General features: G+C 47.8%; 1 protein-coding gene and 1 pseudogene across 3 annotated transcripts in view; one reads left to right on the forward strand and one right to left on the reverse strand.

Moving 5' to 3' along the window:
- Positions 1 to 4576: 4576 nt before the first annotated feature.
- Positions 4577 to 5062, reverse strand: LOC704450 (adenosine 5'-monophosphoramidase HINT1 pseudogene; annotated as a pseudogene).
- Positions 5063 to 8059: 2997 nt separating this feature from the next.
- The window catches only part of CLCN1 (chloride voltage-gated channel 1), a 37443-nt gene continuing 24062 nt past the window's right edge, over positions 8060 to 21440 (forward strand). The window contains exons 1-7 of one of the 3 annotated variants that reach the window (XM_077997609.1): positions 8060 to 8441; positions 11846 to 11966; positions 12712 to 12843; positions 13470 to 13598; positions 13820 to 13953; positions 15413 to 15490; positions 16521 to 16599. In XM_077997609.1, the coding sequence (XP_077853735.1) occupies positions 8262 to 8441; positions 11846 to 11966; positions 12712 to 12843; positions 13470 to 13598; positions 13820 to 13953; positions 15413 to 15490; positions 16521 to 16599 (853 nt within the window). In that variant the 5' untranslated portion in view covers positions 8060 to 8261. Of the gene's footprint in view, positions 8442 to 11212; positions 11360 to 11845; positions 11967 to 12711; positions 12844 to 13469; positions 13599 to 13819; positions 13954 to 15412; positions 15491 to 16520; positions 16600 to 21440 lie in introns of those variants that run through there. The other 2 variants (XM_001092282.4, XM_077997608.1) reach the window with 2 other exon arrangements.

Raw genomic sequence — 21440 nt, forward strand, 5'->3', positions numbered from 1 at the left:
GAAGGATGGGAGAGTGAAGGTAGTAAAATTCCATTTCTTACCTGGTTGCATTTAAGGTCTTCTAGAGTGGGCATAGATTGTAAGAGAATTCTAATGCAGCATAGAAGAGATCAAAGCAATGGATTTGTGTAAGTTGGGATATTTTGGGGGTGCGTTGTATCTAAAGGATATGCCTGAGAGGTAAGTGCAGGTGCAGGTGGGCCATGGAAGTTTGCAAGAGATGGAATGTTCTGTAGGTACTTTCTACAGAAGTTTTAGTAGGAAACAAAACTTTTTTTTTAATTTTTTTAAACACAGGGTTTCACCATGTCGGCCAGGCTGGTCTTTAACTCCTGTCCTCAAGTGATCAGCTCGCTCTGGCCTCCCAAAGTGCTAGGATTATAGGTATGAACCACCACACCCAGCCAGAAAGAAAACTTTTTTGTTTGGTAGGAAACAGCTGTGGGAGCTGGAAACATTGTTGAGTGATAGAAGGGAATGGCTGTCTAGGAAGAGCAGAAGGGGACCGAGGTGAACTGAAGCACCTCGGCAAATAGAGCAGAATTTGGTACAGAACACTGGAGACAAAAGGGTGTGAAAAATGGACTGAAACTGGTCGATTGCACTGCAAGAAAAACAACCGTGGGATAGCCTCAAGGGAGGGATACAAAATCTAGGACAGGCGAAGAAATTATGGAAATAGTGGGAGTAACATAAATACCCATTTTCAGGATAGGAAGGCTTTTCAGAGGTGTGATAATGTTTGAGAATTACAGAGCAGTATCTCTGAACTGGATTCCGTGTCCTCCCCGCCCCCCAACCCCCTTGCCCTTGAATAAGGGTGTGAGGTTGAATTTCACAGCTCTGCTCCCTTCTGCTTACCTCTGCCAGAGGATTCTCTTCTAAAATTATCCCCCTCCCAGAGCTGGGGGCTGCCCTCTGCTGCCCTCCTCCATCCTGTTTCCTCTAATGGGGAAAGGAAAACAGGAAGAAAGAAAAACTGTAATATCAGACCAAAGCTGATTTTATTTTTTTTTAATTTTTAAAATTTTGTTCTATAAAATAAGAGATGAGGTCTCACTATGTTGTCCATGCTGGTCTCAAACACCTGGGTTCAAGTGATCCTCCTGCCTCGGCCTCCCAGAGTACTGGGATCACAGACATGAGCCACCACACCCAATCAAAGCTGTGATATTATGAATGGTGCCAGGCTGGCTGGGCACAGTGGCTCGTGCCTGTAATCCCAGCACTTTGGGAAGCTGAGGCAGGTGGATCACCTGGGCTCAAGAGTCCAAGACCAGCCTGGGCAACATGGCAAAACCCCGTCTCTAAAAAATAAAGATTGGGCCAGGCACAGTAATACACACCTATAGTCCCAGCTACTCAAGTGGCTAAGGAGAGAGGATTGCTTGAGCCCAGGAGTTGAAAACCAGCCTGAGCAACATAGTGAAACCCCATCAAAAAAAAAAAAAAAAAAAAAAAAAAAAAAAAAAAAAAAAAAAGGGCAGGAGGAAAGGTGTCTAATCTGAGAAGGAGGAAGACATTAATAATAGCTACAACTGTTCTGAGAGGAGCTTTCCATTTCATGTTCCCCATGCTTCTGGGAAGGAGTCATTTTCCCTTTTGTTTTTGAAACAGTTTTGCTCTTGTCACCCAGGCTGTAGTACAATGGCGTGATCTCAGCTCACTGCAACCTCTGCCTCCTGGGTTCAAACCATTCTCCTGCCTCAGCCTCCCAAGTAGCTGGGATTACAGGCACTCGCCACCACACCCAGCTAATTTTTGTATTTTTAGTAGAGACGGGGCTTCACCATGTTGCCCGTGCTGGTCTCGAACTCCTGAGCTCAGGTGATTCACCCACCTCAGCTTCCCAAACTGCTGGGATTACAGGCGTGAACCACTGCGCCTGTCCACAAATGTAGCTTTAATGGTATGGACTCTAGAATTCAGTAGATCTGATTTTGAGTGCTGGGTCTGCCTTTGAAGATACTGGAGACCTTGATCAAGGTAACTAACACAGCCCCTATTTCCCTTATTTAAAAATTAGGAAAATTGCATCTACCTTCCAATGTCCCCATGAGGATTAAATGGGACGATGCATGTAAATCACATGATGTTAATGCATAAAAATGTTTGATAAATGTTAACTCACAGAATGAGCTTCAGTTTAATATGAGTGAACAGTTCTTACTATTAGTCAAACACTATAGCACATTTTTGTTTTGTTTTGTTTGAGACGGAGTCTCTGTCGCGAGGCTGGAGTGCAGTGGCGTGATCTCAGCTCACTGCAATCTCCGCCTCCTGGGTTCAAGTGATTCTCCTACCTCAACCTCCTGAGTAGCTGGGATTGCAGGCACACGCCACCACGCCCAGCTAATTTTTGTATTTTTAGTAGAGACGGGATTTCACCATGTTGGCCAGGATGGTCTGGATCTCTTGACCTCGTTATCCACCTGCCTCAGCCTCCCAAAGTGCTGGGATTACAGGCGTGATCCACCGCGCCCGGCCTATAGCATGTTTTTTGCATGCGTTATTTTATCTTCTTAACCCTCTAGTTACTGCCTTTCTGAGGAAACTGAGGTCAGAATGTGAAACCAAAGCTGTCAGTTTGAGCATATGCTAACAGCCTTGCTTCTGTGACTTATTCTGGCATGAAGGATTTTTCCTCCTCACTTTTTTTTGGGCTGTAAGATTCCTCCCATTAGGCTGGGGGAATGAAACTGAGACCCCAAACCTTATTCCATCTTAAGTCATAATTAGGTAGGAGTTTGGGGAAAAAAATGTATCATGTTTGAAAAGCCAGAAGGGGGAGAAAGAGACCTGTCGAATACTACAGGGAAAGCCTGAGTGCAGAGGATGGGAAAGGACTAAGGATGCTCAAAGAATAAGGAGGCTGGCCAGGCGCGGTGGCTCAGGCCTGTAATCCCAGCACTTTGGGAGGCTAAGGCGGGTGGATCACGAGGTCAGGAGATTGAGACCATCCTGGCTAACACGGTGAAATCCTGTCTCTACTAAAAATACAAAAAACTAGCCGGGCGGGGTGGCGGCGCCTGTAGTCCCAGCTACTCGGGAGGCTGAGGCAGGAGAATGGCATGACCCGGGAAGTGGAGCTTGCAGTGAGCAGAGATCGTGCCACTGCACTCCAGCCTGGGTGACAGAGCGAGACTCCGTCTCAAAAAAAAAAAAAAAAAAGAATAAGGAGGCAAGGCACAATAAAGAGGAGAGGAGACATGACCACCAGTGGAGTGCACTACAGAGAAAGTGTCTTCAGAGGAAGCTGTAGCTTAGCTGAAATTTCAGAAAGTAGGTGGCCATGGGTTCCATGGCTGCCTGATACGCAGAGGGAAAATGATGACTGAAAACACCTTTAAAGAGCGTAAGGGTTTTACTGCCCAGTATGTTGGGGAGGCCAGACTGGAAGACGTGAGATTCTGAAAACAAGGGTGTAGCCTGGAAAGAAAATGCATTCACCTATACCCAACACAAAACTTCTCCTCCATGTATCCTGTATGGCAACTTTGTACAATTTTCTTTCAAATAGCAATTCCATAAGCCTATGGACTTTTAAACTTTTTGTATAATGGACCCTAGGATGATCTATTTAAAACCCCAAAAGAGGCCGGGTGCAGTGGCTCACGCCTGTAATCCCAACAACTTTGGGAGGCCAAGGTGGGCAGATCACCTGAGGTCAGGCGTTCAGGACCAGCCTGGCCAACATGGTGAAACCCGTCTCTACAAAAATACAAAAATTAGCCGGGCATGACGATGAGTGCCTGTAATCCCAGCTACTCGGGAGGCTGAGGTGAGAGAATTGCTTGAACCCAGGAGGAGGAGGTTGCACTGAGCAGAGATCGTGCCACTGCACTCCAGCCTGGGTGACAGTGAGACTCCATCTCAAAAAATAAGTAAATAAAATAAACCCCGACAGATTATCTATCATTTATGCATGCTTATGAATTTGCTTCCACATTCAGGAGCTTCATAGGAATTCCCGGAAGCCCATCTTTGTGCCTCCAAATAAGAACCTAAGCTTCTAGGCCCAGCGGAGTGATGGAGTGAGGAGTGGGCATGGTTTACATTTTCTTTTCTTGTTCTCTTGCAGGGATTTAAACCCATGGGATTTAAACTATTCCTAATTTCAAACACAGGATATTTACTCTCAAACCCTTGTCCTCCAGCACTGGCAGCCTGTAGATGTCTTTGACCCTCCTAATTTCAGAATCTGGTTTTAAGAATTGCAGTTGGTGCTTTCCTTCTAGACCACACACTTCCACTCAGCTTGGCTGGATGTGAGTACTTTCCTCACTCCACTGGTCTCGGCCTTCAAATCTCAGAGTCCATGACTAGGCTGCTCTGTTTTAGGGACCTGCCTTTCTCAGAAATAGTAAGAAAATCATAATTGCATCTCATATTTGCTGCTTATATTTATCAAGTTCCGACAGCAACTGATTACCTTCAGGAGAGCTATACTCCACAAACAGGGGAGAATCTTGTTTCTGAAGCCCTCCAAGGAATACAATGTTACCTTGGCACTCTATTTTTTTTTTTTTTCATGCAACAATGTGTTTTGTTATGTCTGCGGTTTTAAAATTATTTCTTGAATCTCTCCATACACAGGCAAAAATAAGTGTGCTGTTTAACATACTGGAACTTGCCTAACTTAATCATTGCCTAGAGAAGGGAAAATTATCCCCAAAACGTGGTTAACCAGGAGGCCAGTGCATCTGCTGACCTCCAAGAACATGGAGATGAACTTGATAGACAGACTGTCCACCATCTGAACCTTTATTCACCACCATTCTATAACCCTTATTCAGGCCCAAATCAGCAGCACATTTCTTGCCAACAATCACTAAGTGTCCAAGAAGACTTTCGTCATCATCTTCTGCTGCAGAAATCTGGGATCTATGATTCTTGGGTATCACCAGAAAATGTGTCGGTGCTTGAGGGGGAATGTCGTGGAAAGCAAGGCACCGGTCATCCTCAAAAATGATGTTGGCTGGGATTTCCTTGCAGATATCTTCCCGAAGATCGTGTTGCCACCAGGCCGAGTGACGTGAGCTTTGGCGATCTCACCTGCCATCTCAGCCTCTCTCCCATGCAGCGGCCAGGGTAGAGGCGCGGAGGGAGGGCGGAACCCATGGATTCTATTTTCTTTATTAAGAAAGTAATCCTTTCTGCTCATGCCAGTCCCATAGATGTCCGTCCTTATTTTCTGCCTGCAGAGAAGGTGGGTGTCATCACAGAATCTTTAGTTTCTCAATTCACTTGTAATTTTTTGGAGAGATTCATAGGCCCTGAGGTTTGTAGGACTGTTGTTAGAGCAGATGTTTTTAAGCTATATTGGTGTATAATTGACAAATAGAAATTATACATATTTAAGGTGTACTGTGGCTGACTGCCACAACTACTACTTGAGACCATGATTACAGCAGTTACTACTGTTACCACTTGAAACCGTCATTATGACTAAACAAAGGGACGAATGTAGAAATGAAAACTTAAGACAAAAGAAACTGTTTTAAGGAAAGGCAACATGGAGAAGAGAACTCCCTGCTTCTGGTGAGCAAAGGTAGCCCCCCCAAGCTTCTCAGCCCTTGATATTTACTGGGTAACAAGAACAAGGAGGAGGTAATGATTGGTCAGCTGCTTAATTGATCACAGGTTCATATTGTTACTGACAGGCTTCAATTGTGCCTAATCATAAGAAACATTTGTGCGGCCTCCAACAGTGTACAACTTGATGTGTTGATATATGTATACATTGTGAAATGATCACAATCAAGCCGGTTACCGTATCCATCACCTCGCATAGTTGCTGTGGGAGTGGAGGGAGGTGAGAGCGTTCGAGATCTACCCTCTTAGCAAATTTCAAGTATGTGGTATTACTACCTATAGTCACCATGTACATTAGATCTCCAGGACTTTCTCATCTTGTATAACTGAACCTTTGTATCCTTTGACCAAATGTCCCCATTCTCCCATCCCCTACTCCAGCCCAGCCCCTGGCAACTACCCTCTACTTTCTGCTTCTATGAGTTTGACTGTTTTAGATTCCACATACAAGTGCAATCATGCAGTATTTTTCTTTTTGCGTCTGCAATGTTTTGACTTAGCATAATGTCATGTTTTGACTTAGCATAATGTCATGTTTTGACTTAGCATAATGTCCTCCAAGTTCATCCATGTTGTCACAAATGGTAGAATTTTCTTCTTTGTCAGGGCTGAATAGTACTCCATTATATATATTTATGTACACATGACATTTTCTTTATTCATCTGTTAGTGGACACTTAGGTTCTTTCCGTTTCTCGGCTATTGTGAATAATGCTGCAATGAACATGGGAGTGCAGATACTTCTTTAAGATACTGATTTCCTTTCCTTTCGATATATGGGAGTTGCTGAGTCATATGGCAGTTCTGATTTTACCTTTTGAGGAACTTTTATACTGTTTCGTAATGACTATACCGGTTTATATTCCCACCCACAGTGCACAAGGGTTCCCTTTTCTCTGCATTCTCGCCAACATTTATCTCATCTTTTTATTCATTTATTCTTTTGAGACATAATCTCACTCTGTCAGCCAGGATGGAGTGCAGTGGTGGCTTCCCAGCTCACTGCAGCCTCCACCTCCCGGGCCTGAGTGATCCTCTGGTCTCAGCCTCCCAAGTAGCTGGGACTACAGGCATGCACCACCATGCCTGGCTAATTTTTGTATTTTTTATAGAGACGAGGTCTCCCCATGTTGCCAGGCTGGTCTCTAACTGCTGGGCTCAAGCATTCTGCCCGTCTTGGTCGCCCACAGTGCTGGGATTGTAAGCATGAGCCCTCGCACCTGGCTATTTCTTGCTTTTTTGATGATAGCCATCCTGATAGGTACGAGGTGATATTGCATTATGATTTTGATTTGTATTTTCCTGATGATTAATGATGTTGAGGCCCTAGAAAAAGTACTTTTAATGATATTGGCTTCCCTCTTGCTTTAGGTGGTTCCATTTAGCCTAGGTCGAAATCACATTGTAGACCAGATGTTTGCTGTCCCTGCCCTGCAGTCCCTAAACTTGGACTGTCCTGGGACAGACCCCACTTGGTAATGGATCCTAAACTTCACTTCGGCCCAGTTCATAACTTTTCTCCTATAGTGACGAGTTCATAGGGAAGATATGTCATAGGAAAATTGGTTTTATAATGTGATGCCAGAAAGAAAAGTTTGTCCTTGGCCAAAAAGTATTTATTGACCTGAAAAGGGAAGAATAGCAGAGAACACTTCCCCATCATCTTTCATGTTTGTCGGGCTTGTCATGAGAAGCCCTCACTCCTTTGCCACCTCTCCCTTCCCTGTGCCTCTTGTCTACTTTCAATTCTCCCCTGCTATCTCCCCTGTAATCTATCTGATGGAGCCAGTGTGGGCGCTCCACAGTCCAAATGGAAGCTCAGTCCCTCCAGGTTAGCAGCGTGGCTGACACCTAACAGTCTGGGAAGTGGGAGAAATTCTGGAACCCAAGTCTATTACCGACCCCTGACTTCCCACTTCCCATAAGCGTTCCACACCCAGCGGGTGATAAGGATGGGATCAGGGGATGCCCCCAAGCTGTTATTAGCAGCCTCTGGCAGACAGAAGGGCAAAGAGCTGGAGAAGAACGCTGGACATGGGATGGGATGGGATGGCAGAGCTGGCCAGACAGAACCCTGGGTGGACACAGAGTTGGGAACAAGCCAGCCAGGAGAGGTGGCAGAGAGGCACCAGTTACTCTCCCAGGTGAGTTAACGCCCCAGTGTTTCCAGATCTTCGAGTCACTTCATCTTTATCCAGCACCCACCCCTCACCTTCCGCATCCTGAAGAAGAGAGATGGGCAGCTGGAGGGCTTCCATGCAGATCCGGCTCTACACATAGGTTTGAGAGCATACTCAGCAGTTTCTCATCCAGATCCAGGCGATATTTATAGAGGGACCAGTGACATGGAGCTGGAAGTCTACTACTGGTGACTAAGGAGGGGGACAATGCCACTGGCTCAGCAGAGGGAATTCCCTGTGGGGCTGTCCCTCAGGTCCTCATCCCAACCCCCACCCCCGCACTGCACTCACACCTGCTTCGACCCCAAGCAGATCAGATGTGGCAGTGGGGGATCATGTGACGGAGAAGGGGCTATAAATAGCTGGAGGTGGGCATGCTGCCCCAGACGCCTTGGGGACAGCAAGAGCAGAGGCTTAAGGAGCTACACTGGGGGAAGGACAGGGGCAAGCAGGCCAAGGCCTGGCCGGGGCTCGGGGGGAGGGAACATGGAGCAATCCCGGTCACAGCAGCGTGGGGGTGAACAAAGCTGGTGGGGGAGTGACCCCCAGTACCAGTATATGCCCTTTGAACACTGCACCAGCTACGGACTGCCCTCTGAGAACGGGGGCCTCCAGCACAGGCTCCGGAAGGATGCAGGCCCCCGACACAACGTCCACCCCACACAGGTAAAGTGCTATAAGGGGAGAGGGGAGCCACGGGTGAGGGGAGACAGTGGTGCCAGAGACTGGTGAAAATTAGGAGTTGGGTAAAAAGAGGGAGCAGTGTCACATTTTTTTAACTTAAAAAACAAATACATGGTAATGTGTTCAAAATATTAAAATCTTTGGAAATCTGGGCTCACCTAAATATGCACTTAGAGAGAAATGCATGCAGTTTCATACAACCTTTACCAACAGAGTACCCGAATCTTATGGGGAAACAGCAGAGCCTCACATGCACGAATAGCTCGTGCTTACATAACCTACGTGGAGTGGATTGCGTAGGAGCCCACACTGCAGTGTGCTGGGAGCTGTCTCCTACACCCTCACCCACAGGCAGACACTGCCAGATTTCTGCCTCTGTGACCCTCTGCAGAATACACAAACACACGAATCTTTCTGTGAAAGGCAGAAGAAAGGAATTGGACAAGTGTAGAAAACAGACTGAATTGCATATCAGTGATCAAAGATCTACCAACATCAAAATGAGCAGAGATGTAATCAAGCTTTTAGGTGGCAAGATGATCAAGTAAGAACCTATTAAGTGTTAGGCACCTGAAAAAGTGCAGAGATGTGATCCCAGCAACAGAAGTATGCAGACTAATTAGGAGTGTTTAGGGATGAGCAGCCTCCTGCTGTGGGATTGGTGGGATATGACCACCAAGGAAAGGGGGAATGGGGATGGGCACAACTAAAGGAAAGGTTGTGAAATTGTCATGGAAAAAGATAGGTCATGGCTAATAAGTAAGTGTGCCTCTCCCTCCAAAGAATGCAGAGAACAACAGAGGATAGAATTTGTCCAGAGGACAGTTGGCCAGAACTTTCTCTTTTTTTTTTTTTTTTTTTTTTTTTGAGATAGAGTATCACTCTGTCTCCCAGGCTGGAGTGCAGTGGTGCTATCTGGACTCACTGCAACCTCTGCCTCCTGGGTTCAAGCAACTCTCTTTCCTCAGCCTCCTGAGTAGCTGGGATTACAGGCACCCGCCACCATGCCTGGCAAATTTCTGTACTTTTAGTAGAGACAGGTTTTTGCCATGCTGGCCAGGCTGGTCTCGAACTCCTGACCTCAGGTAATTCACTCACCTTGGCCTCCCAAAGTGCTGGAATTACAGCTGTGAGCCACTGCGCCCCGTCTGGTCATAACTTAAAATACTTTTTTTAATTAATTAATTTTTTTTTAATAGGGAGCCTACAGTTCCTTTAGGTTTAGGGCTGGGAAGCTGAGGCATGAGCTGTGCAGGGGATCTCAACATTGGGGGTCAAAAGGATCTGCTCTCAGTCTCTGACCAACCCCCAGGAGTATTTGCAAAGGCAGCACCAGGGACCCAGTAGAGAACAGGGACATACAGGTCAGTGTAGGCTGGTATCGAGCGTTGGGAAGGTTCCCTGGAGATAGCGGGGTCTGACTAGGCCTTTGAACACCATTTGGGATCAGTAGGGGGGAAGACCCCTCCCCCGGCCCTGTGCTCTCACTGACTTACGTGGTCGTACCTGGGTGGGATGACAACTTGAGTAACAGTGCCATTATGGCACTTCCTGGTGACAGTGAGGAGACTGGCCAGGTGAGCATGAAGCCTCGTGTTGGGAAGCTATGGTTAGTTTGGGGAGTAAAATTGAGCTGTTTTCTACAGGTCTCAAAAGCAAACAAGAGTTTGGATTAGTTTTTCTTTGTTTCATTTTTATTATGGAAAATTCAGACTTACACAAAAACAGAATGGTATAGTGAAGCCCCAAGAACCCCCCAGTTATCAATGTTTTGTCACTATTGTTCCATCTGTTCTCCCCTTCCCCACCCTCACCCCTCTACACACTGTGGAATACTTTTGTTTGTTTGTTTGTTTTTCTTTGAGATGGAGTTTCGCTCTTGTTGCCCAGGCTGGAGTTGCAATGGCGCGATCTCAGCTTACCGCAACCTCCGCCTCCCGGGTTCCAGCGATTCTCCTGCCTCCGCCTCCTGAGTAGGTGAGATTACAGGCATGCGCCACCATGCCTGGCTAATTTTTGTATTTTTAGTAGAGACAGGGTTTCTCCATGTTGGTCAGGCTGATCTCCAACTCCTGACCTCAGGTGACCTGCCCGCCTCAGGCTCCTAAAGTGCTGGGATTACAGGCGTGAACCACCGAGCCTGGTTTACACGGTGGAATACTTTTTAACAAATCCCAGACATTGTATCACTTGTAGACTTGAGTTTTGACTTCTCCCTTGCCCTCCCTTCACCCTGCCCTGGTGTGGTGGTTAGCATGGGACCAGCTAGAACAGATCTGGCCCTTGAAGCGTTTTCCCAGCCCAGGTATGATGATATGAGGCAACCCCCTTCCTCGTCTCCACCGGCCTGGGGCCTCGAGGAGCTGAGACAGCCTCAGCTGTCTGACTTCCACTGGGAAGTATCTTCTCTCTCTGGGTCCCAGGTAGGGTTTGGAAGGAAACACTGCCTTCCTCGGTCACTAACCCAGAAGACAAACAGCCACGAGCAGGGTAATTCATGCGTGTGCCTGTTCAGGACTGCGGCGTAAAATGCTGCTCATATTGTGAAATCAGATCTCTTCTACTCAGGCTCTCCCAGAATCCAGCAACATGGCCTGGACTGACCCTGGCCCCAGAGGACGGTTAGTGCAGTGGGAGTGGGGCAGGCTAAAAGCAGTTTGAGCTGTTGCATACTCCACACAGACACACGTGCTCTGTCTCGGGATGGAAGTGGAGGGCCACCAGATCTGAGGGAGCTGCTCTGCCCCCTTCACATGTAGGGCAGGTGGGGGTCTAATTATCTGGCTGTAGGAAGAAGTAGATTGACCTGCCTTTTCAAGCTAGTTCCTGTGTGTGCATACAAGCGCTAGGAGATGAGGTAGATGGGCTTGAAGCTTGACAGAGGACCTGAGGCGCCTCAGGTAAGGCTAGACACACCAAGGCAAAGTGCAACCAAGACTGCCCTGATAATCCAGTCTGTCCTCACCGTTCATATTAGGAGGAAAGTTAATGCAGGTGGTCTGGGGAAATTGTGGGACATACAGAAAGCAGTGACACAAAACACCTGATTGATATGGGCTGCTGGGTTCAGCACAGTCCTGTACCTCTGCTTCAAAGCAGAAACTGGCCTCCTTTATTAAGGTTACCTTGGATCAAGGTGAGTACAGGTTGGAGAATGGGTGGAGAGAAGGTAGGATGAATGGACAAGGGAAAGGGTGGGAAATGTGGAAATGGAGGGTGGAGACTAGAGGGCAGGGATGACCACAAAGTCACCCCGCATGCAGTCAACTCCCAGAATTCAAAAAAGCTGCTGCTCTTTTCTTCTGTGAGTCTGTCTGCTGCCCTCTGTCTATTATTTTTTTTTACTCTTCAACAAGGCAGACACTGATCATTCTCTCTCTGTCCAGATTTATGGCCATCACAAAGAACAATTCTCAGACAGGGAACGGGACATAGGGATGCCCAAGAAGACGGGCTCCAGTTCTACCGTGGACAGCAAGGATGAGGATCACTATTCCAAATGTCAAGGTGATGGGGACTGAGGAATAAATAAATCTGGAGTAGAAAGAGGTATAGGGATTAGGAGAATAACTTGGTCATCCCGTTGCACATACGTACTCTTTTCCCTGCTACAAAAACTCTACCCTTTTTTTTTTTTTAAGAGACAGGGTCTCACTCTGTCATTCAGACTGAAGTGTAGTGGAGTGACCATAGCTCACTGCAGCCTAGAACTCCTGGGCTCAAGTGATCCTCCTGCCTCAGCCTCTCCAGTAACTAAAACTATAAGCACATGCCACCATGCCCAGCTAATTTTAAAACCTTTTTTGTAGAGATGCTGAGGCTGGTCTTGAACTCCTGGCATCAAGCAATCCTCCCGCCTTAGCCTCCCAAAGTCCTGGGATTAGAGGTGTGAGCCACCATGCTTGGCCCCTCTAAGTATTAAGGAAACGGCACCTCTCTCCACCTCCTTTGCACTTTGCCTATTCCCTGTTATTCCTCCCACAACTTCAAGAAATGAGTTTTAGAAAGGAATTCAAGTATTCATGGGGAGTTGGACTTTGGTGCCTTTTGCCGGGGCCAGAGCAGCGATCAGCAGAGGGGTAATGAGAAACTCAGTGCGTACGATGTATGGACCCAAAGCTTCCCCCCCCATCTTGGGTCTAGCACCCAAAGTAGTGACTGGTTAGCTGTTCTCTCTCTCTCTCTCTCTCTTTTTCTCTCTCTCTCTCTCTCTATATATATATATATATTTTTTCCCCCCATCTCTTCCTAGATTGTGTCCGCCGCCTGGGACAGGTGGTGAGAAGAAAGTTAGGGGAAGACTGGATCTTTCTGGTGCTTCTGGGACTGCTGATGGCTCTGGTCAGCTGGAGCATGGACTACGTCAGTGCCAAAAGCCTTCAGGGTAGGTTTAACCTGGACCTTTGCCCACAGCTGTTTCTGGAGTTTCTACCTAGGGTAAGCAGGGTGTGTTATGGGAAACGAATGTTGCACAGAGAGGGATCAGGTGGGACTCCAGGCCCATAAAAGACCAGACCTAGCCCTGCTCCACTTCTTACGCCCCTCCACTCACTGCCACCCAAACAGTGGATGCCCTCTAATAGGGTAACCAACTTGCCCCAGTTTCCCAGGGACTTTCCCAGTTTCAGCACTGAACATCCTGAATCCCAGGAAGCCCCTTGGTTCTGGGCACACCGGGTGGTTGGTCACACCCAGTCCTCCAGCCCTTCAAGGGCCAGATCTGTCCTAGCTCGTCCCATGCTAACCACCACACCAGGGCAGGGTGAGGGGAAGGCAAGGGAGAAGTCAAAACTCCAGTGGGATTCATGACACAGCCACCAACTACCAACTGGAACAGGCCACATCACCTCCCATAACTCAGGCTTCCCATGTGTCAAATGAGAGCAGCACCATCTTGGAAGGGGCACACAGAATGAGCACGGCCTGAGAACACGCCAGGTACACTTCCTGGTGCTGTGGACACAGCTGCTCAGCCACGCTCTGCCTAACCCCAGGCATGTGTCTCCGCAGCCTACAAGTGGTCCTACGCGCAGATGCGGCCCAGCCTTCCTCTGCAGTTCCTGGTCTGGGTCACCTTCCCACTCGTCCTCATCCTCTTCAGCGCCCTCTTCTGCCACCTCATCTCTCCCCAGGCTGTCGGTGAGAACTTGCCACCAGACTCAGCCTGAGCTGGGTGGCCTGAGAGGGGCCCTGTCTGTCTCCCCCATCATCCAGCCCCACCCACAGTCCGGTGCTGCCGGGCCCCACCCTCCCCACCACTGCCTCTTCAGCCCTCTCCAATTCCCATTCCCATATTCTGAACAGTCATCTCCCTTTTAACCTCCACCTTGACTCCGCACATAATCTTTCAACGCTTTTAGGCTCTGGAATCCCTGAAATGAAGACAATACTTCGTGGGGTTGTCCTGAAGGAATACCTCACGATAAAAGCCTTTGTGGCCAAGGTTGTCGCCCTGACTGCGGGCCTGGGCAGTGGCATCCCCGTGGGGAAAGAGGTAGGCCTGGCATGACAGAAGCAAGAGCTGGGAAGGGCCCTCAGGAGCCAGGGTGGCACCAGCTCTAGAGGGAGCTCTGGGAGTGGAAGAGGATCAGAGGAACAGGACCAAGGCCAGGGCCAGGGGACACTAGGAAGGGGAAGTGCTTTGGAAGGTCCTCCACCTGGGGTCCAATGACAAAAACCGCACAGCCTGGGGAGCTTGGAGCAGGCTCTCAGCCTGGACACCCCTGACATTTGGGGCTGGATAACTCCGTGCTTTTGGAGGCTGTTCTGCGCAGTGGAGGGGACTTAGCAGCATTGCTGGCCTCTGACCCTTCCTAGATGCCCAGCAGCATCCCCCAGTTGTGACACCAGCATGTCCTCAGACATTGCCATATGGACCCTGGGGGACAAAATCTCCCCTGGTTGAGAACACTGTCTTAGAGATCATCCAGACCAATTCCTTTGCTTGAATCTGAGAAAACCAGGACTGAGAATGAGGCTGTGCTATTTTCAAGGTTGCTCAGTAGGGTGCAGCCTCCTTCTGTTCTCTGCTGGTGTGCACCTTTGCCCCCTACTGCCATATTCCACCCAGCAGCCAGAGGCATCTTTTTAAAATGGAATCAGCCTCATCTGACCCCTGGTCAAAAACTTCTTAAGGCTTTCCATGCCTCTTAAAATAAAACTGAAAGTTTTTTTGTTGTTGTTGTTGAGACAGTGTCTAGCTCGCTTGCCCAAGCTGGAGTGCAGTGGTGCGATCTCGGCTCACTGCAACCTCCACCTCCCAGGTTCAAGTGATTCTCCCGCCTCAGCCTCCCGAGTAGCTGGGACTACAGGCACACGCCACCACGTCTGGCTAATTTTTGTATTTTTAGTAGAGATGGCGTTTCACCATATCGGTCAGGCTGGTCTCGAACTCCTGACCTCAGGTGACCGCCCGCCTTGGCCTTGCAAAGTGCTGGGATTACAGGTATGCGCCACCACGCCCCGGCCTAATCGGAGCTTCTTACATGGCCTTCGAGACCGTGAACTCCGGCTGCTCCTCTCTCCAGGCCTCTGCCCCCGCTTCCCTGTGTTTGGCTCACAGGTTTCCTTTCTGTCCCTCAGTCACTCTGCCCTGGGCCCCTCAGGGCCCCTGTGTGCTGTTTTCCCAGCCTGGAACATTCTTCCTCCTGACATCTGCGTGGCTCCCTCCCGCCTATCATTCAAAGCTCTACTTGAGGGAGGCTCCTCAGGCTCTTTCCTCTAAACACGTGCCCTCCCACCCTCCGCCACCCTTGCTCTCTGGAGAGGAGAAACACACTGGTTTCTCCTCTTCCTCCTCCCTGGGATGAGGCCTCGTGAGGACGGGACCTCTGCGTAACTCCTGTATTTGCAGCCCCTGGCACAGTGCCTGGAGTAAGGAACGTTAGTCCAGCGAGTGCTGCAGAGCCTCCATCGGGCCTCTGACCTCTGCCCCCTTGCTGCCCCTCCCCCAGGGCCCCTTCGTCCACATTGCCAGCATCTGTGCTGCTGTCCTCAGCAAGTTCATGTCTGTGTTCTGTGGGGTATATGAGGTAAGGTTGAGACAGCGAAATGAGCCGGGGCCAGGTGGTAGAAGGAGTCCGGCTGTGTGTCCAGGGTGTTGGGAGGGCTGCCTCTGCTCTGGGCTGGCTGTGGTGCTGAGGGAGCATCGCACTAATCCACGCTCCCTTCCTCGTCCCCCTGTCCGCCTACCCTAGCCACATAATGCCTCTGTTTAACCTGTGCCTGTCCTCTGAATGCCCACCCCTCTTTGACCTGTGCCCCCACATGGAGGGCTGGCCTGTGGTCTGCTCCCATGCTCTCCCTGCTAGTCCATACCATCCCCTCTGTGTCAGTTTCCCTCCACGTTTCCCTCTTGTGCTCCCCCTTCCCTGTGTAGCTGCCAATCCCTCACCCCACCTCTTACATACGCCCCGCCTGCCCCACCCCTCCACCCCCTTGTCCCGCGTGCTTCTCTGTTGCAGACCGTGCCTGGGCAGCTTGACCTCCTGGTGTCGGCCTGTGCGGTGGGCGTGGGATGCTGCTTTGCAGCCCGTGTTGGAGGCAAGTTGCACTTCCTCCCTATCCCGACTGCCTAAGCAAGACTTAGAAGGGGGTTTTGGGTGGGTGCCACAAGCTTTGGAGTGGGCATCCAGGGAATGACTGTGGATCACAGCCCCTAGGATCCAGATACCTATATTTTTTCACCAAAGGGCTGTGTATTCTTTTGAGACTGCTTGCTGTGTGGTGCAGGATGTATTAGTACTGCTTTCTGGAGTTCTTGCTGTCTCTTTTCTGCTTATCATTTGTTGATTTATATGCCTGGCATATATTTGCCTAACTTTTATTTCATTTTCTATTTTCTATTTCATTTTGGTGCTGTGCTATGAGGTTAATTCCTTTTTGCCAAACTCACTGAGTTTCTCTTGGCCTGGGAATTATAGGGGACATGGGACCACAAGGACTCCCTGTGACTTAGGCCTCTCATTCTGCCTTATTCCCCATCCCTGCTTGTTTTCCTGTCCTCTGCCTGCCCACCTCCCTCTCTTCCACCTGTCTCTCTGTCTGTCTCTCCCCTAGTAGCAGCCATACTACTACTCTGATATCCTGACGGTGGGCTGTGCTGTGGGAGTCGGCTGTTGTTTTGGGACACCACTTGGAGGCAAGTGATTGGCCCCCTCCCCCATCAATCATCTTGCCTGGCCTGACTCCCAAAACAGTTTGAATCAGTATCCATAAGTGCTGGTATTACCAGGTTATTTACAAGAATAGCTGATTTTTAGTAAGCGTTTGCTATGTGCCAGGCAACGTTCTAAGCACTTACTTTTACTCCTGGCCAAAGCCATATGAGACTGATATTCCAGAGGAGGAAGAGGAGAGAACTGAATTACAGAGAGGGAGAGTGACTTGAGCAAGTTCATTCTGTTAGTAAGGTCCAAGCTGGGAATTAAAACCAAGGCAGTCTCCGTGGCTCCCTTAATTATTTTAAAACCTGTTTGTATTGTTGGATGTTTTTGCCCTACGCTGATGACATCTCTAACGGAGAACTCTATGAACTTCCTCCTTCAAGGGAAAAACCCACATTTTGTTGTGCTTTACTAATTGCATGGGAATTCAGGTAGACCTTATTTAGATTAATGGTAAGCTTTTAGTGAGGAATAGTTAGGAGAGTTTCAAAGGATAAATGTCCCTTGATAGCAATTTAAAGTTAAGTTTAGCTCTTTCTCCAAGTATAAGGCAAATAGTGATTTCTCAGATTATTTTCCTTATCATGGATGATTAACAAATGGATGTAGTCGGAGAAAGCAGTCGTATCTGTGTATTGACTCATCAAAATCAATTAACGCTAGATTAGCAGGGCAGAATTATACAGGTCATTCATTGGATTCACTGATGATAAAAAGGACACTAAGTAGATATGTGAAGAAACAAAATTGCAGGAAGGGCATTTGCCTCTTAAAAGACCCACTGTTAGAGGTTTCTTTTCAGTTATGGAAATGTTAAGCAATCTTTTCATAGAGTCTTCCAGGGAACTAAAATGACTTGGCGCAGGAATGATAAATGGAGAAGAGTTTAAAGTTAATGCAAATGCATGATCTAACTTATGCAAACACTGTGGCAAAGCACAGACTTCGGAGCCCAAGTTAGCAAGCATACCAGCTAGCATCCTGTTTACATTTCTGTCCTCAGCTCTACTCATTAAAAGCACTAATCCTTGTCAGTGGAGGATAGTGTATTTGGATTTTTGCACATGTTAAACGTTCACACTTACATTTGTACCCACTTTCACCTTTATTTACTCTTTAGCCTTTCAAATCCAGGAGGTCTAAAGAATATTTTTAGACTGGGAGACTCTTGTTGTTTTGTTTCAATCAGCCAGATTCTCTGAATGTGAAGAGAATTTGCATTTTCCTCATAACACTGGAATTTCTGAGAAGAATCAGAAAGGTTCTTCTTGGACCTGTGTCAAGTATGGGAGAGGTAAAGATCATAGAGAAGTTATAGGCAACAGTTCTGAAACCATTGTGGTAGAAAAGGGAAGAAAAAATTCACAGAGGCTGGGCACGGTGGCTCAAGCCTGTAATCCCAGCACTTTGGGAGGCCGAGACGGGCGGATCACGAGGTCAGGAGATCGAGACCAGCCTGGCTAACACGGTGAAACCCTGTCTCTACTAAAAATACAAAAAACTAGCCGGGCGAGGTGGCAGGCGCCTGTAGTCCCAGCTATTTGGGAGGCTGAGGCAGGAGAATGGCGTGAACCCGGGAGGCGGAGCTTGTAGTGAGCTGAGATCCGGCCACTGCACTCCAGCCTGGGTGACAGAGCGAGACTCTGTCTCAAAAAAAAAAAAAAAAAAAAAAAAAAAGAAAAAATTCACAGATAAAGCATTGCTGTTGACACAAGAAATTGTTAAGAACTTAAAAATTAAGGTGCTATGTTTAGGCTGTTTGTATTACATGGTAAATCACAAAGGTATTTGCAGGTGGCATTCCTGGCTTTTTGTTGTTGTTGTTTGTTTGTTTGTTTGTTTAGATGGAGTCTTGCTCTGTCACCCAGGATGGAGTATACCATCTTGGCTCACTGCAAGCTCTGCCTCCGAGGTTCAAGCAATTCTCATGCCTCAGTCTCCCTAGTAGCTGGGATTACAGGCCCGCACCATCACACCCGGCTAATTTTTTGTATTTTTAATAGAGACGGGGTTTCACCATGTTGGCCAGGCTGCTCTCAAACTCCTGACCTCAAGTGACCCACCCACCTTGGCCTCCCAGAGTGCTGGGATTACAGATGTGAGCCACCGTGCCTGGCCCATTACTTGATTTTTTAAAATGAATACTGAATAATTCTGAAAGGAAAATTAGTATTGAAATGTTATATTCATTATGGAGTCAGCTCTTAATTTCTTACACTAATGAAACAAATAGAATTCAGCATTCCGCTAAAATGACAAGCATCTTGCTCCCATTCTGTGCCAGGCCCTGTGCTGGATCTTGCACACTCAGGGTGCTCCTTGTTGAGAGGCTGGACAGGCAGGCAAACCTATCGTCATAGCCCACTCGAAAAAGTGGCCCAGTGGCAGCCGGGGCAAAGTGCAGTGGGAACTTTATGCTAACCTGCCTACAAGAGCCCATGAAGCATCACAAAAGAGGTGGTGTTTGATATGAGGCTTGAATAATAAGTAGGACTGGCAAGGAGGATGGTGGGGGCAGGGTATTCTGGATAGAGGAACCAGCATTGCAAAGTCAAGATGGGGGCAGTAGCTGCGTATTAGCAGGTGATACAGAGGAAGGAATAATAGCAAATGAGTCTGGACAAGTAAAGGGGGACTGAATTATGGAGACCCTCATGGCTATGTATAAGAATATGGAATTTATTCTCTAGACTAGGATTTGCATAAATGTGTTTCATGGTTTTGTAGATCTAATGTGTAAAAATGGTTCTATAAATCAGTTGGAAAGTGCTTGGTTAGAGAGACAGTTCTTTCTGAAACTAGAAAAGTTATCAGTGGCCAGGCACGGTGGCTCATGCCCGTAATGCCAGCACTTTGGGAGGCCGAGTTGGGTGAATCACGAGGTCAGGAGTTCAAGAACAGCCTGGCCAATATGGTGAAACCCCACGTCTATTAATAATACAAAACTTAGCTGGGTGTGGTGGCAGGTACCTGTAGTCTCTGCTACTCAGGAAGCCAAGGCAGAATAATTGCTTGAACCTGGGAGGCAGAGGTTGTAGTGAGCCGAGATTGCGCCACTGCACTCCAGCCTGGGCAACAGAGTGGGACTCCATCTCAAAAAAAAAAGAAAAGAAAAGAAAAAGAAAAAGAAAAAGTTGCCAGAACATTTGATATGGTGACACGCATTGGGAATATCCAAAATGTAGCTCTAATGCACCATTTCCCACAGAACCCTGTCTCGTGGGATTTGTAGTATCTCACAGACCTGATTTTGGGAAATGCTGTCATGGGTGAATTAAAGCCATGAAAGACTTGTGCACAAGGAAGTGACATGGCCAGCCTTGAGTGTCCACCCAATCCCTTTGTCAGATGTGTGCAGGACAAAATCGGCCTGAGGATTAACAGGATTAATCTGAGATTAACAAGAAGACGATTGTCATAGTCCTGATGCTGTGTAATAAGAGACTGCACTGGACAGAGGCAGAAGAGAAAGAGAAGAATGATAGAAAGTAAAATTGATATAACCTGGTGATTAATTTTATTTTTTCTTTTTGAGAGAGGGTCTTGCTCTCTGGCCCAGGCTGGAATGCAGTGGTGCAATCTTGGCTCACTGCAACCTATGTCTCCTAGGTTCAAGCAATTCTCCCACCTCAGCCTCCCAGTAGCTGGGACTACATGCACGTGCCACTATGCCTGGCTAATTTTTGTTTTTTTTTTTTCAGTAGAAGCGGGGTTTTTCCATGTTGGCCAGGCTGGTCTCAAACTCCCGGCCTCAAGTGATCCACCCACCTCGGCCTCCCACAGTGCCGGGGTTACAGGCAAGGGCCACTGTGCCTGGCATCTTGGTGATTAATTTTGTGTGGGGTAAAAGAGAGGAGGGATCTAGGCTAACACCCAGCTTTCCTACAAGGGCGATTGGGTGGATAGTGGTGTTAGTAACCATGATTGGGTATACGGGAAGTGAAACAGATCTGGTGGGAGGAGCTAGCTGATACGTTTCACTTTGAGTGTGTTCAGTTTGATGTTCCTGTGACATATCTAGGTGATACCATTTTTGCAGCAGGGTTGACGAGTCTGAAGCTCAGGAACATAGCTTTGCTAATCAGCAGCATATAGGTGTAGGTGATGGCACGAGCATACGTGAAATTGAGAGAGAAAGTGTGTTTGTGAATAGGACGAGTAGGAGACCAAGGACAAAGGCTGGGGTTGGGCAGAGGCACAGGAGCAGCAGAGAAGGTAGAGAGGGAATCCAGGGTGGGAGAAGAGAGCAATGTTCCAGAACCTGAGTGGAGAGTTTCCAAAAGCTGTTTTTGTTTTTAATGCTTTGTTTCCTTTTAACTGCACATTTTATGTTTGGCTCAGGCTAATATTAAAATTAGCTCTCATTCCAGAGCATACAGTGACAGACTGCTAGGGAAAGTGTCCCAGAACCACGTCATGGGAAAGAAAACCTAGCCCAGGATTTCAAAAAAATTGTTGTAAAATATTCATCAGTTGGATAGTTTACACCCAGGCAAATCAAAGCTGACTGCTTTTGTTACTGGTATAGAAAAGGAGAGAGACTCACTCTACCTAATTCCTGCTGTGTCAAATCCTTCTTTTAGGCCCCAGAGGTAGCTGCTTACCTGATGTGATGTGAAGAGCAGGGCAGAAGGGGTGATTGACGAAGCTCTGTCTGCCCCACATTGCCCATTGCCTTGCTCTGTTTCCTGAAATTCTGTTCTCTTCTGTTCTCTTTTATCCTCATCCTGTCCTTTCCTCTCCTCCCCTGCTCATCCCTAGAATAGACATTCAGCCCTGATTATGCACCAGGCACCGTACTAGGTGCTGGTTTCCA

The sequence above is a fragment of the Macaca mulatta genome, chromosome 3 (assembly GCF_049350105.2).
Source record: "Macaca mulatta isolate MMU2019108-1 chromosome 3, T2T-MMU8v2.0, whole genome shotgun sequence".
Lineage (NCBI taxonomy): Eukaryota > Metazoa > Chordata > Mammalia > Primates > Cercopithecidae > Macaca > Macaca mulatta.